This window comes from Equus quagga, chromosome 7 (assembly GCF_021613505.1).
Source record: "Equus quagga isolate Etosha38 chromosome 7, UCLA_HA_Equagga_1.0, whole genome shotgun sequence".
Lineage (NCBI taxonomy): Eukaryota > Metazoa > Chordata > Mammalia > Perissodactyla > Equidae > Equus > Equus quagga.
Window position 1 is genome coordinate 98,293,446 of NC_060273.1, and position 21,966 is coordinate 98,315,411.

Consider the following 21,966-nt stretch of genomic DNA (forward strand, 5'->3'; position numbering starts at 1 on the left):
AAGATACTTAACCACTGAGCCTCAGCTTCTTGATCTACAAACTAGGGAAAACAGTAGTGCTAATTCACACCTATGAGGGTTAAACTAGTATCTTTTTTTTTTTTCTCTTTTACCTCTTAGCATCATGTGACATAATTCGCCCTCTGAGAAATGCTGTCTTCCTTTGGTGTCTGGCGGCTCCTTCGCCATCACTGTTATAATCCTCCAACTCTACTTGCCTTTTAAATTTAGGCATTCATTAAGGTTCTATACTCTCTCCCTAAGTGCTTGGTCTCTTCCATTGTCATGACTGAAATTTTAATCTAAACTTCAAGATTTCCAAATCTCAATTTTCTAGTCTATATTTTTCTCCCAAGCCCCAGATTGCCAACCAAACAATCTCTACCTGGATATCTCAGCTACCTCATACTCAACCTGCTCAAAAGATAAGCCTCTATCCTTTTTCATGTGCTCTTTCCTCCACCTGAAACTCCCCTGCTTATAGCACTCTAACTCCTTGCTGTCAGTTTCCATAGTTCCACTATTTCCTCTTTTGTAACAGTCACTAAACTTCTATTTACTGGCTTAACATATGTATTCCCTGCTAGACCAGAGCTCTATGATAAAAAAATAAAAGCCCTCTAGATCACTAGTACTTTGTCTAGTACCTCGTGCATAGTAAATGTTTAATAAATATTTCTCGAATTGCATTCAAGCTACTTAAAAAGTTATTGCTTATTTACAGAACTTATTAGCATTGTATTTGTTCAGACGTTTATTTCATTGTTAACATTTTTATTTCAAAATACTTAAACCACTCACATTATTGTCATTTCTAGCCCACAAAAATACATCCAACAAAATTTAAAGGTACTTCCAAATATATTCTATTATGTTTGAGGAATTCTACAATTATCATTGCCTCTAGATTTCAAAAATCAAAAAGGTTCAGAAGCAATACACTACATTGAGGAAAGACATTTTTGTATTGCTCTTATTTAGAAAACATAACACCTTGAAGGATACTATTATCGAGAAAATGATCACAATGAAAAAAGATACCAAAAAAATTAAGAATCAGAAACTAAAGCCACAAAGCCTTAAGAACATTTAAATAAATTTGATTCCAAAAAACCAGGCTTTGTTTTCAAAGTATCTGGGCAATTACCTAACAAATAAGGCCTGTTTCTAGGTTTGTTTTTTTTCCTGAGAAAGACTGGCCGTGAGCTAACAGCCATGCTAATCTTCCTCCACTTTGTATATGGGACACTGCCACAGCATGGCTTGATGAGTGGTGTGTAGGTCCGCACCCAGGATCTGAACCTGCGAACCCTGGGCTGCTGAAATGGAGTGTTCTAACTTAACTACTATGCCACTGGGCTGGTCCGTTTCTATTTTTAACTGCTTTGAGTATTTGATCAGATTATTTCTATAATTATACCATCTATATAATTATATATAATTGTTCTATAATAAAGCACATATAACAAAATCTTGTTTAATTTGTACACTAACAGAATAAAGAAATTATAAAACAGATGGCTCTATAATTTAACAAAAATACCTGAACTTTTCACTAGTCTCCTAAAATTATCCAAATTAATTAACTAGTTATCAAAGAACCTATTTTTGAGATAGTAATGTTACAGCTTTCTCCAGAAGCTCTTAAATGCTTTAAATGCAACCTTTGAGTTTGCATGCGTGTTCCCATAACAATTACAGAAACCCATTTATCAAACTATAGCAAGAGCATTTTTTTGGTTTACACCCTTTCACCCAGTAATTACACTCCTGGGGAATAACCCTAAATATCAAGGAGGCTTTATTTATCCATTCATTCATTCATTCATCATTCAATAAATATTTATTGAGCACCTATTATGCATATATTCACAAAAATGTTTATCACAATAGGAAAATACTGAAAAAAACCCCATTATTTGACAATAGAGGAAGTTGTAGGATATCATAGTACGCCACAGCCCAAATATGATGCGGTTATTTAAAATATATTCGTGATTAGTTTGAAGTAAGACAGAAAAGGTTTGTCACAGAGTTAAGTGAAAAAAGCAGAATATTAAACCAAAGAAGTCATATGATTAGACTCTCAAAAGAACGTATGCATAAAAGAAACACTGAAATAAAAGCAATCAAATAGGTTGGCGGCATCTTGATGGTAAAAAAAAAAACAAAGTTTTTCTTTCCATATCTCTATAATGTTCAAGTTTTCTATAGGAAACATATACAACTTAGGTAATAAAAAAAAGAACCACAATTTTTTTTTAAAAGAAAGACAGTCAATATTCATCAACCATTTCATTTGAGAAGAAAAACCACTGACTTGTCTTAAAAATTGTCTGAACCTTGAATAACCATCCCAAATGACACAAATGAAAGTTAGCATCTTGATACAAAACTGCTGGAGACAAAGCTCATTTCATAAAATTTCTGATCAAAATCAGTGAGTAAAAAGCCCAAGACTTTACAGAATGTCTCTTCAGATCACAAGATAGCATAATATAGAAAAAGGAGTAAATGCCATTACCAAAAGGGAAAAAAAATTCTGATTGATGAGTGATATTATCTTTTCATAAGCACATCTAGTATTGAACAGTAATAATAAAACTTCAGTTCTTTTTCCTAGGCCAAATATAAACATCACTATTTTTTAAAAATCATTTATAAGTTAATAGATGCATGAAGAAAAACAACTGGAAGGTCATTTAGCAAACATATCAGTATTACGGGTACTGGAATTATATTTGGCTTTAACTGACTTTGTTTCTATATTTTTCAAAATGTCCACTATAAATATGTACAGCTATTGTAATTGAGAAAAATAAAATTTAAATTAAGGGATATGCTGAAATATACTCACTATATAGATTAGACTAATAAAAATACATTTGTAAAATTCAGCTGCTCATGAGAGTAGCTCAGAAAAATCTGAAGGTCCTTCAAAATCAGTCAACATAAATATCACCTTTAAAGAGATCAAAAGACTTTAAATTTCAAATAGAAGAGTTCACGATTTGAACCGCACACATATTTTTCTCTTACTGAGAGATCTGTCATAAATAGATCTCAGGATGTGCTTTCTTTTTAATGATGTGGCCTATTTCTTTGTTCATAAGACATCAACATCAATGATGTCATATAGCCCTTACAATAAGGTGTGCTAGTAAATGCAGCTTCCATTGAACTGAGATAATAACATCAAAACATACAACTTGGCTTACTACATAAAAGTGTATATTAGTGTCTCTCATTGACTTAAAGTGAAAAACTGTCTCAACCTAATCAAATAAAAGGAAATGGAAATTTAGAATCCTTACAACTATAATTTTATGAAGAACAACAATAAAACAATCACTGCATTTTAGAACAGCTTTCAACACCTTGAAACATACACACATATTATAGGATCAACTGCTAAATGATTAAATAAGCACAATGATACAGTATCCTAGTGATGAATATAGCGTCAGACTCTGAAATTAAATTGCCCGGTTTCAAATCCTAGCTCTCTTGTTAATTAGTTGTATAACGCAGGAAAATAATTTAATCTCTATGTGCTTCCACTTCTCCATCTATCTACGAAATAAGGCTAATAACAAGAATTCACACCTATAAGAAATGTTTCAAATATTAGAGGAGGTAATACCATGTCTAACACAAAGTAAGCACTAAACAAAGACTATTTTCCCTCTTTTTTTCACTCTGGACAGAATTTGTCATACATTTTGGAAATAAAAATGAAGATCTCTAACTCAAAATTGTTATTAAAAGTCCTAAGTTCACTTGAAATCATAATTCCCCATCCGTAAAGTACCTTCTGTAACCTGAGCATAATCTAACATTAAGGTGAATGAAAATTCTCTTGTCAAGGTGACTTTATCCCAGTTGTTTCAAAAGAAGAAGAAAAAAAATATGAAACACTAGCATTCTTTCTTAAAAGATGTACAAAAAAATTTAGAATCACTGTATTAACAAAACCTGATTGTCTTGAACAGTAAATTTACTGGAGAAAATGCAGTAATGCAAGATTAACACCAAAATTTAAATATTTTAGTATTTTTAGGATGTTCAAAGTTAAAGTATTGATGTCATTCAAAATTACCAACATTTGTTACATATAAAATGGCTATTCTCTATAAAAAAAAGAAATTTCAACTGTCTATGATTAGCCTGGAAGTAGCTGCACTATAACCCAATAGAACCATTCAACTATCTTGCGGATTATTTTATTCTCTTTTTCTCATAAAGAAATTAATACAAGTGACAGAATTTAATACAAAAATCAATAGTGTACAAGGTTTTTAAATAAATTTCAATTTTTAATAAATTTAATTTTGGCAAATGACAAACACTGAAACCACGATGATTTCATTTATTTGTTCTGTACATATCTGATTAACAGGCATTAATTTTGTTGATAGAAACAAGAGAACTTTATTGTTATATACAGATTAGAAACGCAAACACTTAGCATTTTCCACAACTACTGACTTCACAAATTATTTTGAATGTTATTTCAAACAACACTGTGAATGCCAGGGGTTAGGTAAGCAAAGAGCTCTACTGCCCCCTAATGAAATAATCCAAAAAAAAACCTCAGAAAACTCATTTTGCGGTATCTGAAGAACAGGAAAATAATCTTACTTTGCTAAATGCAGTAGACAAACACTAAGACAATTAACTGAAAACAACTAGGATGTATATCAAAATACTGTAGGAAAAGCTATAATAACCCAGTTTCATGATAAAATTAGTAGCAAAACAGGAAAGCCTCGAGACAGAAATGTTCTAAAAGAAAGGAGACCAGTACAACAATGTTATCTAATGTGATAGCAAGAAAACCGACGCTGCAGGCTACACTTTTCATTGTGTGTTGGAAGTGATTGAGAAGAAAGGGATTCTTAGAAACCATACTCTTCTGTGAATTACAGTAAGTTTTCAGCTCAGCAGCTCAAAAGTAAATACCATCAAGATATTCTCTCACAATTTGTACTGACTCTGATCCTCAGACTTCTTTTATATATATTTTCAAGATAACCACCCTGTAAAACATATACTTAAAAGAATTTTACTTAATGCTTCCTGTTTTAAACAAATACCAATTTCATAAGTATGACAACTTTGTACTTCATGGTACTCTGCGCCTCATAAACTAACCAGTGATAACTTTTAATCTTCCTTTTAGTAAAAACTCTCCCTTCCTTTAACAAAGATGGTTTTCAAGACATGTTCCATACTCCTATTCCTTTTACCTAGTATTCCAAACTGTCAAGAATTCCCAAATTCTCATTTCAGAAAAAAGCAAATGCTTGGGGGAAAGGTAGTACGTGGTCCTTAGTAACAAGACTTACACAAAAATTATCAAAGAACCAGATGTAATAAGAGTACAAAAAATAGGACACCATATCCTAAAAACAGGGAGAATGTAAACAAAAGGAAAAGTAAAAATTCCAGGCAGTTCACTGAAGGGAACAGAGATGTGGCAGTTAACTGTTCCTGTACAGCTAGGGCACACCACATCACTTGGAGACAGCATGTTTCTGTCCAGGTTGATAGTGGTTACACACGCCATTACGTGTCTATTGTTTAGGAGATATAAGAAATAAGGACCAAATCCACACAATGCTATAGGGGAGACAGGCAATACAGAGAAAGGGGTTCACTTCAGTCTACATACTAAATGAAAATATCCTTTAGGTTTGTGTGCTGCTCCTCTTCTTCCCAAGTGTCTGTTTGTTAATGAACATGGTTCTGTAGCTCTGTAAGTTATAAGGGTAACCAACCAAATGTTCATTCAAAACTTCAAAATAGTAACACAGAAAAATACAAATGTGCTCAAGACTGTATCTCAAATGAGCTGGATCTCACATCTGTACAGATTTCCTGAATACTGTGAATTAAAAATATGACTCTTTTACTAGAAGCATTACTCATTCATTCCTACTGCCTAAAAATATAATAGACACGTGGATATATTTTGAAGACAGGAGAAAGGAGCTGTGAGGACTCAAGCATCCTAATGTCAAGCATTGCCAAAATCATGATGCTTAAAGTATATCCAATATATGGTCAAAACACTACTCTTCCAACTATAAATTGCATTTAACTACTCAGACTTAACATACGGTAGTCATGAGAAATCCAACAGTGAATGTATATGGCTACATGGAGAATGCATATATGTACATATGCATATGTGTGTTTTAACTCATCGAACAGTCTCAGTCTACACCAGTGAGTTCCAGATCATTATCCCAAACCTAAAGGAATGCCTTCCTTAGTTCATGGGAGCAAAAAAAGAGGACTTTCCAGGCTGTCCTTTCCCTCCCCAAATCCCAATAAGCGTAAATATGAAAAATATAATCAAGAAATAAAAGGGAAGAAGAATGCAAGGAAAGGGAAAAGAAAAGGTTAGTTTCATCAGGAAATAAATTTAGTGACAGCTTCGGTTTAAAACAAAGAGATTTATTTATTCATTAGCCCAAAAAGTTTCATTGATGACGACGATGGAGAGAGTAGCAGCCAGCACTTGGTGATCATTTACCATAATAGTGGGCACTGGACTAAGCACTTTACACACACTAGGTATTTAGTCTTCATAAAAACCCTGTGAGACAGATAATATTATCCCCATTGTACAGATGAAAAAACTGACAATCATAAAGATTAAGTAACTTGACCAAGGTTACACCACTACTAAATTGTAGAGCATATACAATATAGCAGTCAGTTTGACTTTAATCACTAAGTTTATACTACTTTCTGATGAAAATTATGAAATGATACTTTTGAAATACTGTAAAAGATTAATAAATTATATATAGTAAGACCCAACACAATTGCCTAAAATTTTGTAGACATGTAACCTGAGTTACATGTAACCCTAGTCCCAGTTTTTAAGAAAGATAGAAATGTGCATCATATAGTAAACAGTAAAAGTCCTACAAAGAAGTAATAATATCCCCATCCTTTAACGCCCATGAAAAAAGATAACATTTCTTCCATTATTCTCTGATTATATCCAGCCATAGTAATCTCTCCTTCCTCAGATCTTCTTACCTCATTCTCACCTCTATTTTATTTGTCTTGAAATGAGACAAAGTCTCATTTATTTACAGGAAAAAAGGTCACTCCCCCTTCTCTATCTTAAAAAGATAATTACAATTTAAAACATACAATAAATCGCTCTCATTGGTATCTGAAATGTATATTTCAATATATGCTACAGTAAGAAAAATTATTCCATAACTGTTTAATTTTTGGTAAGATATTCAGGTTCCCTGAAATTACTATTAAAGGAGAAGTCACCATGCAGTATAAAACTTACCCAAAATTCTATTTTGAAAGAGCTGGGATTTAAACAAACGCACACACACACACACACACACACAATTCAGGTCATCTTTGTATTCCAAGCACTGGCTGAACAATATTCCCTCTACCATATACATGCAGCCTAAAACACAAAACACCCAGGAATAGCCACAAACACCTAAAATACAAAATCACAAATTTATATGGCTACTTTAAATTTTTTCCATTGCAGAATTTAAAAGACATTATGAAACGTTCTTACAAGAAAGGCACCTTGCAAAGACAAGCTATTTCTTCAAATCAACAAGAAAGTGATATGTAAATCTGACAAAAAACCTGTCACAAATAAAGATCTGTCACTTTGTTAATCCTTGTTTAATTTTAATTTAGTTATGTTTAAGTTTTCAATCCACAGAGCAAAGACCCTGCTAACAGTAAAGCACAAGATCAAGTAAACAGAATACATCATTTCAATGGAATATCATTTCTTACCTTTGAATCTTCATTGCTCACTCCTAGCTGTAACACAGCTTGGGGAGATTTTAGTTTGGCTTGAGCAGAGTGAGCCATCTGAAGGTTAAGCTGCCATCCGACTGTCTCTAGCTATAAAAGACAAGTGCAGATTGGAATCAGATGACATAGTAGGAAGAAAACAGTCAACTTTAAGCAAATCTCCACTCAGCAGAAATGAACACGGATAGCCTGGACTATGTGGAAAGGCAGTTCCAGGACTCCTTTAACCTGCACACTCCGAAAATTCTCCCTTTGGGTTCGTTAGATTGGCCTCATGTCATGCCTGTCAAATTCAACAGTAAAACTGGTCTTTAAATACACTCTATTCTAAAAACAAAAGTTCTAAGACCAAGCAATGAAGAACACTAAAAAAGTCAACGGTTTTTAAATAGTAAATTACTATTTTAACATAGTACATTTTAAAGCCAATGATTTTTAAATAGTTATAAATTTTAACTAATAAATAGCATATATTGGTGATAAGCACTTTAATGACCTCTCATTATCTTTCAAAACTCTTTTGCATTAGGTAGAACATAGGTAAGACTTTTTTTTTTTTTAAATAGGGAAATGGAAGTACCCAGATGGTAAGAGGTTCACACGTTTAGACACAGTTAGTGAGACTGGAATAGAGCCAGGCAAAGAATTGATATCTATTCATGAGCAGGTGTTACCCAATAGATTATCATGCTTTCCAAAGTACTCTAACTTGCTATGGTTCCCAGTTATGACAGAAAGTAATTACAACATTTCCTTTGAATTTATTAATTAACACAACGGCAAAATTTAACAGGTAAGACAAAAAATAGTGAAGAGAGACTAAAATAGTTTAAGAACTTTTCTAAAATATTAAGCAGCACAGGAGCCGACCCAGTGGCGCAGTGGTTAAGTTCACACACTCCACTTTGGTAGCCTGGGGTTTGCATGTTCAGATCCCAGGCACAGACCTAAACACTACTCATCAAGCCATGCTGTGGTGGCATCCCACATACAAAATGGAGGAAGACTGGCTCAGATGTTAGCTTGGTGACAATCTTCCTCAAGCAAAAAGAGGAAGATTGGCAATGGATGTTAGCTCAGGGTCAATGTTCCTTACCACAAGAAAAAAAAATTGGGCAGTACTAACTTGGCTTTATTGAACTTGACAGATTATTGGTTTCTCCAACCTCAGAACTATGAGTATAATTAGATTTGATTTCCAGAAAATCTCAAGTATCAATATTTATGGAAGTTTTGTGAAATGCAACTGTCATACGTCTCTGACAACGTGACCCTAATAAGTGATTCAATAAAACTACCTTAGCTACACTGGTAAGAATGGTAGCCTCACAACAATTTTTACTTAACCAGAATACTAATTGGTAACTTGAAAGACTGTTCAACAGCTAGAATCACAGCAGTGACTCAAAGCCAAATTAGAAAGAGAGCAATGAAAGTATTATCTATTTGAAAGAGGATGTGATGAGAAAATAAAGATACAGTTCTGTTCTTTCTGGCATCAAATCTTTTAGAGGTTATGGGTAAAAAGAAGGAAGATGTTGCAGAGACATAATCCATAAAACCACAAGTAACAAATCAATTTAACGGTGCATGTTAAGTAAGGATCCTTAATATACTCATCTTTAATGCTGATTACAGTAAGCATAGGCTCTAACACCAGCCCACCGCTATTTTCAACAGTCACATGCAAGAGACCCTCTGATAAAACAGGAAAAAATATGTCATAACCACTCATATATCAAGCATTTTAATACACATCACTGTCTTAACTGAAAAGCACCTTCTAGGTATTCCTATGGACTTATAAGACACTGTTTTGATCTCACTTAATGGATCCTATGCCTATCCTTTAAGTACTTAAGATAAATGATGAAGCTAAATATTAAGTGAATAAATTAAAACATACCCCCATTGTGGTCAGGCCTGTGCATAAATTAACGCATGCTTAGTCACTGCATAGAGGTGGCGGTGGGAGAATTAAAAAGAGCCCTGAACTTCAAGCTTATGCTTTGGTTCATGCTTAAGCTGTCACTCACCAGCTATGAGACCCTGGTTAAGTCACAGTCTTTCAAGATCTCAATTTCCTCATAAAAATGATAAATCTACCTTAACGATCTACTGTTTGGAGATATTGGTAATATCAAATAAGAAAATGCACATTCAAAATGTTTTGGAAACTGCAAAACATTATAAATATAAGGCATTTTGGTCACCTAATTTTTCTATAGGAGCTTTTAAATATAATAGGCACTCTATATCTATCTGTTGAATTGAATTGAAATGTATCAAAGAACACTCACAAGGAAAGGTAATTTTAAAGAGTCATGACTAAAAAGAGCATGTAAGTTGGCTTTCTTAAATTCCAAAGCCTTTGCTATTGAATTTTGTGATTTAAAAATATTTGTCCCATGCTCACATAAAAGAGTAATTTAAAAAGTAAATAAAATTCCTAAGCTCATAGGTAGGAATACGCACATACACATTCCCACACATAAAATTTCATAGAAAATGATCAGTATTCAGAAAACTTAAATGAAGAGGAAATACAGAAAGCATAACTAGAATTACAAAAGAAAAAAATACTTTACAGTTACACAGAGCAATAACAAACTAAAACAAACTCTTTTCAGTGAAACAAGGAAATAAAGGAAACCAACACTACTTGAGCTAGGTACTGTTATTATCTCCATTTTACAGATTAAAAACGTAAAATGTAAACAATTGGTGAATCGGAGTAAAGAGTATACGGAGGTTCCTCATGTTATTGCAACTTTTCTCTAAGCTTGAAATTATATCAAAATCAAAATCAAAAGTTACAAGAAATTGACTCAAGTAAGAATCCTTAATGGATACTGAATCTAAGTGGGGAAAGTCTAACTTGAAACACACAGTCACAAAGTATATCTACCCACAATTGCTTTTTGGAAAAAAGTAATTACACAGTGGAGAAAACAAACAACTCCATAACCAAGAGATCAAAATTAACATCACCACAATGTGACAAATGGACATGTGCCTCTAGGTGGGATATCCTGTGAGGACCACAACATCACTTACGTACCCTTCTAGCCAAAATATCATAACTTAAATTTGATCATGAAGAAACAACAGAAAAATGAAAATAAGACAAAGTCCCTTTGCCAAGGTGAAAATCTCATAGTACACTATTTAATTACTCCTCAAAGACTCATAACCAAGAAACAAATATGATAGTCATCAATATTTTAATTACACAGTAAAGTACAAAATCTAGTGTAGAATTTTGACTTACATTAGCTACACTACATTTGCTTCTACTTAAAATTCTGTCCTGTGTACATCAGACATTTGTACATTAAAATACTAGGAAACATTTTAATATAATTTGTTTTATTTCACATTCAAATTTAAATCTGAGGGTACTTATACCTTAATCAACATCCTAGATTTAAATCTCACCAAAATAACATAAAACACAAGGAAAATGAGACACAAATATTTTTAATGTTTTTAACCCAGGCCAAAACTGTTTAAATGATTGTTTCTATGAATCTCACTTACATTACTTCTTACCTGACAACGTTACTAAGATGTCATTCAAAATACAATGACTTTATTCTCCCTCTTAAATCCATGCAACAACTTCAATATAAGCTTAAATTCTCATAATTGCTTTGTAAACCATAATTCCAAGCACATGCAAAATGAGCCAAAATTACAATAATATTAACTCTTTTAAATTGAAAAAAAATGTAAAGTTATCACCAGATTTTAACTGGTGGCTCTCTAAAACAGTAGCCACTGTTCAGACCATATCACCCAGTAGGAAACACCTTTTAGTGTTTCCCTACTTTTGTCTTAACCAGAGGAATATCTAAAATTCAGAAAGTAGTAAAGTAAGCTTCACCACCCAATGGCTAAAAACAAATAATGCCTACACCTTGGCATTAAGACAAATCTTCAATTTCCAGCATTTTATATATGTAGCCTTCTTAAACATTATATACATAGATACCAGCCTTAACATAACAAGCATCCAATTTGAGAAAAAGCCTGGTGCTTTCAGAATACTAACGATTCCCATCTTTATGTAAATCCCATTATGTTTATGAAACCAACACTCTTATCAACAAAATCAGGTCTTCATCCTAATTTTCTATTCCTTTTTAAATAACAATGGCAAAATGGTACAAAAACTGGCTTGTGCAAATGCAAAAAAACCAAAAAACAAAAACAGAGTCACCACTAACTGAGATAGAAAAACTACAAGAACAGTTTCAAGAGGAATGATCAAAGATCATATTTTTTTTATTGCTAAATTTGACATGCCTATTAGACATCCAATGAAATTATCAAGTAGGTATGCCCAGGCTAGAGAAAAAATTTTTTAATATAAAACAGTATTTAAACCCTGATGCCTAGATGAGATTGCCAGGGAAGTATAAAAGAAAAGAGAAGAGGACCGGTTACTGAGTTCGAACACAATGCAAAATTTAGAGGCTGTTGAAATGAGGAGAAAGTAAGAAATGTAACTAAAAGAAGCGGTCAGAAAGGAGAAAAACTAGAAGAGTATGGACTTGACTTTCATATTATCTTAGATTTGGGGGACATAAAAATGAATAAAATTATAATCTCTGGCCCAAAAGCTCCAAGTCTGGTGACAAATATGTACAAAACTATTTTGATATAAGGTGCTATCATGTATCTGGAAAATCCTAGTTAATCTGAAAAAAAAGCTACTAAAACTAATGGACGATTTTAGAAAAGTTTTGGCACACAAGATTAATATGAAAAATCACGGGGCCGGCCCCGTGGCCGAGTGGTTAAGTTCGTGTGCTCCGCTGCGGTGGCCCAGGGTTTCGCTGGTTCGGATCCTGGGTGCGGACATGGCACCACTCGTCAGGCCACGTTGAGGCGGCATCCCACATGCCACAACTAGAAAGAGCTGCAACTAAGATATACAACTATGTACTAGGGGGGATTTGGGGACATAAAGCAGAAGAAAAAAAAAATCACGACTATTTCAATATACCAGAAGCAAACAACAGCAAAAATCAAAAAAGCAATTCCATTTATAGTAGCAATGAAAATCATGTAAATACATAGTGTCTTAGTCTGCTCAGGCTGCTATAACAAAACAGCATGGACTGAGTGGCTTAATAATAACAAACATTTATTTCTCACAGTTCTGGAGGCTGGAAGTCCGAGATCAGGGTATCAGCACGGTAGAGTGAGGGCCCTCTTCCAGGATGCAGACTTCTCTTTGTATCCTCACATGGTATAAGGGGGCAAGGGAGCTCTCTCAAGCCTCTTTTATAAGCGCACTAATCTCATTCATGAGGGTTCTGCCCTCATGACCTAATTACCTCTCAAAGGCCTCACCTACTAATACCATCACCTTGGGGGTTAGATTTCAACATACACATTTGGGGGAGACACAAACATTCAGTCTTTAGCATAAGGGTAACTTTAACAAAATTTATGTAAATCCTGGTCTTTGACAAACTACAAACATTACTGGAGTAAATTAAAGAAGATATCAATAAATGGAGAGATATACCATATTCATGAATTTAAAGGCTTAATATTGTTAAGATGTCAGTTCTTCCAAATGTGATCTATAGATTTAGGGCAATTCAATTAAATTCTCAGCAGGCATTTTTTATAGAAACTGACAAGCAGATTTTAAAATTTAAATAGAAATGCAAATGACCTAAAAGAGCCAAAGCAATTTTTTTAAGTTGGAAGCACTACACTACCTAACTTCAAGATTTATTATAAAGCTACAGCAATAAGGACAATGTGGCACTGGCAAAAGGACAGATATATAGACCCATCAATTAACTTCTGACAAAGGTGCCAAGGCAAATGCTGCTGGAACAACTGGACATCTAAATGGAAACAAAATGAACAACAATCCCTAACTAACACTAAACCCCAAAATAAACTCAAAATGGATCACAGATCTAAATGTAAGTGCTAAAACCATCAAACTTGTAGAAGAAAACACAAGAGAAAATCTTTGTGATCTTGGGATAGGCAGATTTTACATAGGACATTAAAAGCATGAACCATAAAAGAAAAAATTATAAACTGAACTTCCCTAAATTAAAAATTCTGTTCTTCAAAAGTCACCATTTAGAAAAAGGAAAAGCAAGCCACAGACTGATAAAATATTCACAATACAGTCATGCATCCCATAATGACATTTCAGTCAATGATGGACCACATATACAATGGTGGTCCCATAAGATTAGTACTATATCACCTAGGTGTGTAGGAGGCTATACCATCTAGGTTTGTGTAAGTACACTCTATGATGTTCAAACAACAAGGAAATTGACTAAGGATGTATTTCTTAGAACGTATCCCCAGCGTTAAGCGACATATAACTGTACATATATCTGACAAAGGACTTGTATCCAAACTATATAAAGAGTTCTTACCAGTCAATAATAATAAGACAAGGAAATCAATACAAAAATGGGCAAAGATTTGAACAGATAATCACAAAAGAAAATATACAAATGGCCAATAAACACAAAAAGATGTTCAACATCCTTATGTTCAATATCCTTACACCCATTAGAATAGATAAAATTTAAAAGACTGGCAATACAAGTGTTGGCCAGTATGTAAAGAAATTGCTGGTTGGAATGTAAATAGTATACCCATTTGGAAAACTGTTTGGCAGTTTCTAATAAAGGTAAACATATAGCTATCCTATAGCTCCGTTATCCACCCCTAAGTATTTACCCAAGAAAAATGAAAATATATGTCCATACAAAGATGTATACACGAATGTTAATGGATTTATTCAAAATAGCCAAAAACTGAAAGTAGCCCAAATATCCATCAACAGGTAAATGGATAAACAAATTGTGGTATATCCATATGATAGAATACGACCCTGCAATAAAAAAGAACCAACTATTAATACATGCAACAATGTGGATGAACCTCAAAATCATACCAGTGGAAGAAGCCAGATGGAAAAAGTGTATCTGTATGATTCTATTTATATAAAATCCTAGAAAATGCAATCTATAGCGATAGAAAGCAGATCAGTGGTTTCCTGGGGCCAGGGTTACAGGAGGAAGGGACTGCCAACAGCCATGAGGAAACTTTTAAGAGTGATGAAAATGCTCTGTGTCTTGATTATGGTAGTGATATCAAACTATATGGTAATATGATTCATTAAACTGTATAATTTAAAAGGATACAGATTATACTATATAAATTATAATTTAATAACATTATTTTTTAAAAAATACAATATACTAAAGGCTATAACAGAATAATGTTTAGATGCAATGGGAGAACATCTTCAGCTGCCTTCTATGAATCATCCTCTTTGCCATCCTCTAGTCACTGGCAAGAACAGGAGGCAATAAACCTCCCAGGACCAACCTACAATACCCCTTTCCTCCTAGAGAAAGAATCCTCAACTGTGACATCTGTAAGTGTGCAAAGACAATGTCAGAATCTCAGAGATTACCATTATGCAATATGGTATCGATACTACACAGATGTAAATATATTACCATACATCACACAGATGCGAATAGATAAACTTCTTGAATCAATATTGGAGTTATCCTGCACCCAAGTGACTGCCTACCTCCATCTCCACAAAGCATACTGCATAAATCATACTGCACAGCGCCACCCATTAGATAGTCTCCAGAGGACATCAAAACTCCAAAAGTGACTGAACCAATGCCTTTCTTTAACATTGCTGCTATACCAAATCATAGCAGGAGGAACAAATGCTTTATTACAAATTCACAACTTAGGGATACTCCCTAACCTATACCTTTAAGTTTAATCAACCTAGTCTCATTGCTAGGGTGGTATGGAACTTAATCATACTCCTTGACCCACAGACTTGGCCAAAATATCTAATCACGATCTTCATATCCAGGTTGGAAGGCATTGAAGGAAAACATCAAAAAATCATCCTTCAAAATGTTTGCCACCTCTGCATACCAAGAATATATGAAGGTAACAGTACACGTTCGAGGACACTGAAATGTCATTCAACTAATGCTCTCACAACTGGCAACACTCTGAGAAAGTACATCCACTCTATTTAGCAAATACACATCTTTGAATACTATGACGTAAGAGCAATTTTGCTAACAGCACAGTTCTTTGGCATTAGTAAAATCTTTATTTAATTTGTTAATGGTTCTGGTTTTACCCAATTATTCATGAAGCAGAGAATACATTTCTGTTTCAAATAAGACTGATTAAGGGTCTCAGATCTAAAGCTCTTTAAATTGACTGCTGCATCAACAGTTAATGACATCATCTCTTCTCTTGGAGAATTTCCACTTCAAGCTGAAGTAATTCTATATTCCTACTTTTAAAGAAGAAAAACTGTAAATAATTGAATCTAGTACTCCAGCAAAACTCGAGTCATGAAATAAATGAACCACAAAAGGCTTAAAGTACAACCAAAATGAGAACACAAAAGAACAGTAGGAAATACAAAATACAATCCATACTCTCCTCTCTTTAGTGTTCTTTTCTCCACCAGTAAATAAAAATATCCCTCTTAATAAGAAAAGTTACTAGACTGAACTTCAAAATAGTACAATTTGTAAAGCACAGATATTGTGCATGTATTCATTCAATAACCATTTACTGAGAACCCACGATCTCTCAAGGGCCATTTAAAATAGTGAACAGACAAAAATTCCTGCCCATGTGGACTTTATAGTTTAGTAGTAAAGACAGACAATAAAAAAATAAACAAGTAAAATAACATAGTGGTCCAGATAAGAATAAATGTTATGGAGAAAAATGAAGTAGGAAAGTATCATAGAGAAGGGTGCACTTGTCACTATGAGGATCAGGGCAAGACTCACTGATCAATGTAACATATTTCTCTTAAAGAGCTGAAGAAGATACGGCAGGCAGCCATATGAACATCCAGGAGAAGAGCTTTTGAAGTAAAGAGATCAGAGGTATCCAAACTGAGCCAGGTGGAGGACAGTAAGATGTGAAGGTCAACAAGACACGTATTGGACTTCTATCATAAGCAACATGGAAAGCCTTTGCTGGATTTGGAGCAGAGGAGGGTAGAATAAGATTTATAATTTAAAAGAATCACTTTTAGAGTTCCTAATCTGGTAACGGTAGAAAGTAGTTTACATCACATTAACCTCTGCAATAAAAATTATAATCTCTAGACAAAACATTTAAAAAACAGTAATTTGAAGGCATTGGAGAATGACTAAAAGCAGGCAGAAGTTAAGGGGAATTTGACTCCTAAAAGAAGGGAACCATACAAGATGAGAGATTCACATTTATGTTACTTCCCAATCCACGCAGCAATAGGTTGGCTAAAACTCAAATAGCCTCAAAGTTGGCTTGAGGGTTCAGCAATCCCATTCTTAGATATTTACCCAAGGAAATGAAAACAGATGTCCACAAAAAGACTGGTAGAGAAATGTTCATAGGAGTCTTATTCATAACAGCCAGAAACTGTAAACAACCCAAATGCCGGTCAACAGGAGTATGCATAAACAAATTGTGGTATTTTCGTACAATGGAATACTACTCAGCAACAAAAGAATTACTGATAAAACTACTAACTACTAATGACATGAACGAACCCCCAAAAAGTTATATTGAGACATATTAGTCAGACACATTTATTTGAGTCCATTTATATTAAGTCCAAGAACAGACAAAACCAATTTGTGGGGATGGAAAGTGAGAGGAAGCGTGAAGGGAAGTGAAACTCGGCACTTCCCAGGTGATGAAAATTTTCTCTATTTGGTTATGGATGATGATTAAACAGGTGTATATAATTTCTGAAACTCATCAAACTGAACAATTAAAATCTCTGCGTTTTACTACAGGTAAACAATATTTCAATAAAAAGTAGCAAATAAATATAGCAGTATTTAAACCTCACATTTATATTCAGTAATTCCAGCACATGGAAAATTTGTGCCTTTCACCTGAATCATAACATACCAACAACTAAAGTAACTAAAGAGGCAGAAATTAGAGTTGTGTATGGATATAATTACAACAAAATACCTGTCTTATAAATGCGGATGATAATGTTAAAAAGCATTTAAATCCTGAAGAAGTGCTCAGATAGGTAGGTACTCATAGTCATATACTGTGTTTCAAGATTTAGCTACATCAAGTATGCTTTTTCTGTCCTCTTTATAATAAAGCCATTCATCCATCCCTAGGATGCCCAAAGAAATGAAACAAGGATATTAAAGAAAATAATAAAGCAAAAAAACAAAAGTGTTAAAAATGTCAAATTCAAATTTCTTATTTCTTATAAAAGCCAGGTATTTAACAATTAATGAAGCAAACAATTAGTTGTACATTTAACAATAAAGTAAATCTTATTATAATGGCTTAAAGAGGATTTTTTTAAGAATGCTATAGGACCATTATTATTTTTAGGAACACTAGTCATCCATTTTTAAATGTAAGTTTCTCAAGAATCTGCAAGAAGATATGATGAAATTTCACCATATAAAGAAATGAGTAGATATTATGAATAAACTTGCCATATTATTAGGTAAAGTTAAGAACACTCAACAGAAGAAAATCAAATTAAACACATTTTGAACATTCAAAACAGATGTAACTGTCAAATTTATATTTTAAACTCCCTAACACACATATAAGCATATTTAAGAAAAGGAATCAGCTGTATGTAGCCTTTAAAGAGCAGGCTACTCAGAGTACTTAAAATATGCCTTACATAAATCTCCAAAACCCTATCGGTTACTGAGAAATAGCATTAACTTGGAAATATAAAAATATTTTATAAAAATATTATATAAAAAGAATACAATTCTTTTCCTTAAGATCTCAGAAAAAAGATATACACGTCAATAATATTTGACATGTTAAGTTTTTCCATTTAGTTTAGAAGGAATATACGTAAAGGAATTCTAAACAGAATTTCTGGCACAAACTTAAACATAGTATCCAAGTTCTGTCTGAAAGGGGATTCATAATTTAATAAATGTCACGACCACATAGGAAACATAACAACAGTCAAACAGAAAATCTTTTCAGAAAGCCACTATTGACATAGTCAACACTAATCAAAGAGGGAAGGATACAAATTCCAGCAAGTAGTGGTGATATTCCAGTCTCAAGTTTCCAAAGAGGAAGTATATTTAGAGAACAAAAATGAGATGCAAAAATTTAAAAACACCTTCAATCATATCCTGCAAATAGCCATCATTAAAATTAATTTTCAATCCATCTCTCAGTTATTAGATCTAAATAATAGAAGACAAAATAAGGTGTTTTTAAAAATTGAATTAAAAATAAGCACCTTTTGGGGCTGGCCCTGTGGCGTAGTGGTTAAATTCATGTACTCTGCTTTGGCAGCCCTGGGTTCACCAACTTGGATCCCAGGCACAGACCTATACACTGCTCATCAAGACATGCTGTGGAGATATCCCACATACAAAACAGAGGAAGACTGCCAAAGATGTTAACTCAGGCCAATCTTCCTCACCAAAATAAAAATAACAAATAAGCACTTTTTGATTTTTTAACTTTTTTTTTTTGAGGAAGATGGGCCCTGAGCTAACATCTGTTGCCAATCTTTCCTTTTTTTTTTTTCTCTCCAATGACTCAGTACCTAGTTGTATATCTCAGTTGCAAGTCATTCTAGTTCCTCCATGTGGGATGCCACCACAGCATGGCTTGATGAGCGGTGCGTAGGTCCATGCCCAGGCTCCAAACTGGCAAACCCCAAACTGCCAAAGCGGAGCATGCAAACTTACCCACTCAGCCTTAGCGCCGGCACCTGATTTTTTAAACTATTATTTAATTGAATATGACTCTCTTTGAATTTAGAATTACTACCCACAGATGTTCCACTGCAAGCACTGCACAGATAGGTCACAGGTGTGAGCCCCTAAATTACCATCAACAACAGTCAGTCATTAAAATATACCTTTTGTTCATTATATAATAAGTCGTTGTCATATATTTTTGTTACAACTTAAATAACGTGATCTACCTTCACACATGGCTATTTTAGTCACTATATCCTAAATAGTTAGCAAAGCAAAAAAGGAAGATAACATTACAGCTGCCAGAGGTAGCATAATATAAAAGGAACAAGGCTTAAGAGATAAACAGATCAGATTCCCATCTCAGCTTCACCATGGACCACTTGGTTAAGATGGTAAAGTTATACTTTCTAAAGTTTTATGTCCTTCCTCTTCAAAGATATGAAACACACACACACACACACCTATGTAAACAATACTGCATAACGCCTGACACACAAAAGTTTTGCAGCTAACATCTAGGTGGCAGTATACCATAATGGCTTAGGAGTGTGACTACTTGTGCCAGATCCCAACTCTGCCACTTGCTTAGCCTCATGACCCTGGACCAATTATTTAATCTAAGCCTCAATTTTATTTTAATATAAACTAGAACTATTAACAGGCTTTACGAGATATGAAGCACTTAGTAGAATATTTGGACTACAATAAACATAAGAAATGTTTATTATTATTATATTATTTTAATTAAGCATTTAAGGCATTAAAATAATGTATTAGCTATCCTCTCATATACTCTGAATTGGCAAAAGTTAATTTCTGGCATTCTCAAGGAGCCACTGTACAATTAGTCATGTTCTTCCAATTTCTTTTTTACATATTTTTTACGACAACTGATTAAAACACTTCTTAATCAGAAGTTAATGTAATGCAACATAATATAGGGAAGAAATAATACTTTAAAAAAGGAATCATCCAGAATACATTGAAAAGTGACTTTCTATTAGCAGAAAAAGAAACATTTTTAATTGTACAAGTATACTGTATTGTATAAATGCAAGAAAAAAATGGACCCTATAAAATAGAAGAAAATTATAAATAGAGAACAGTCAAATATTAAAAGGCAAGTGGAGATTTGTTTTTTTATGGAGATGATTGAGCGAAGAAAGATTTTCAGGGACACAAAATGGAAAACTTAAAATCCATACAGGATGTAGGAAAAGTAGAAATTGAAATGGTGAAAAATGAAGCAGTAAAGACACTTGCAAGCTCTTAGAATACAGAGATTTAAAAAAAAAAAAAAGAGGGGCCAGCCCGGTGACACAGTGGTTAAGTTCGTGTGCTCCACCTTGGCAGCCTGGGTTTCTGGATCCTGGGCGTGGGCCTAGATACCACTTATCAAGCCATGCTGTGGCAGACATCCCACACATAAAGTAGAGGAAGATGAGCACAGATATTAGCTCAGGGCCAATTTTCCTCAGCAAACAGAGGAGGAGTGGAAGCAGATGTTAACTCAGGGCTAATTTTCCTCAAAAAAGTAAAAAGGAGAGAGATGAAAGCGATAAACGCATATTTTCTAAAAACCTATAGCAAATATCCTAACTTAATGGTGAGAGACCTGTTTCTCTCTAAAACTGGGATCAAAATAGGATGTTCAAACTTACCACTGCCATTCAGCATCATATTAGAAGTCCTAGTCAGTGCAATAAGAAAAACAAATGAATGGACTGGAAAGGAGGAAATAAAACTGTCTATTCATGGACAGCATGCCGTTCTACAAAAAAAATGATAAGGAATCCACCATAAAAACTGCTATAACTAGGGGCTGGCCCCATGGCCGAGTGGTTAAGTTCGCGCGCTCCGCTGCAGGCGGCCCAGTGTTTCGTCGGTTCGGATCCTGGGCGCGGACATGGCACTGCTCGTCAGACCACGCTGAGGCAGCGTCCCACATGCCACAACTAGAAGAACCCACAACGAAGAATACACAACTATGTACCGGGGGGCTTTGGGGAGAAAAAGGAAAAAATAAAATCTTAAAAAAATCAAACTTAAAAACTGCCCTGGAAGATGAAGTTTCAGTTTATTATCAAATCCCAATTTTAATCTCAGACCTTTATATATTGTTAACCCTGCTGCATGGCTATGTCCCGTCCTGACCAGAGTTGCAAATGCTTAAAAAGAAAAGTGTTTTTATAGCTCCATGAGAGGGTAAACACACCTTTAGTTACTACAGTGCTATAAAATCAAGGTCAGGGTAACTTATCTCTCTTTCATATTTACCCCTGCTTCAAGGCCTCCTGGCAAAATAGACATAAATAAAAAGAGAATACTAAGGCACAAATCATTTAACAAACTACGGAGCAGG

At 34.1% G+C, this 21,966-nt stretch overlaps 1 protein-coding gene across 2 annotated transcripts in view; it reads right to left on the reverse strand.

Annotated features, from left to right (window-relative positions):
• COMMD10 (COMM domain containing 10) overlaps nt 1-21,966 on the reverse strand; it is a 170,243-nt gene that overhangs the window by 129,259 nt on the left and 19,018 nt on the right. Inside the window, exons 5-6 of one of the 2 annotated variants that reach the window (XM_046665222.1) lie at nt 7,804-7,914; nt 6,572-6,604 (exon numbers count right to left, since the gene is read on the reverse strand). In XM_046665222.1, the coding sequence (XP_046521178.1) occupies nt 6,587-6,604; nt 7,804-7,914 (129 nt within the window). In that variant the 3' untranslated portion in view covers nt 6,572-6,586. Of the gene's footprint in view, nt 1-6,571; nt 6,605-7,803; nt 7,915-21,966 lie in introns of those variants that run through there. The other variant, XM_046665221.1, reaches the window with a different exon arrangement.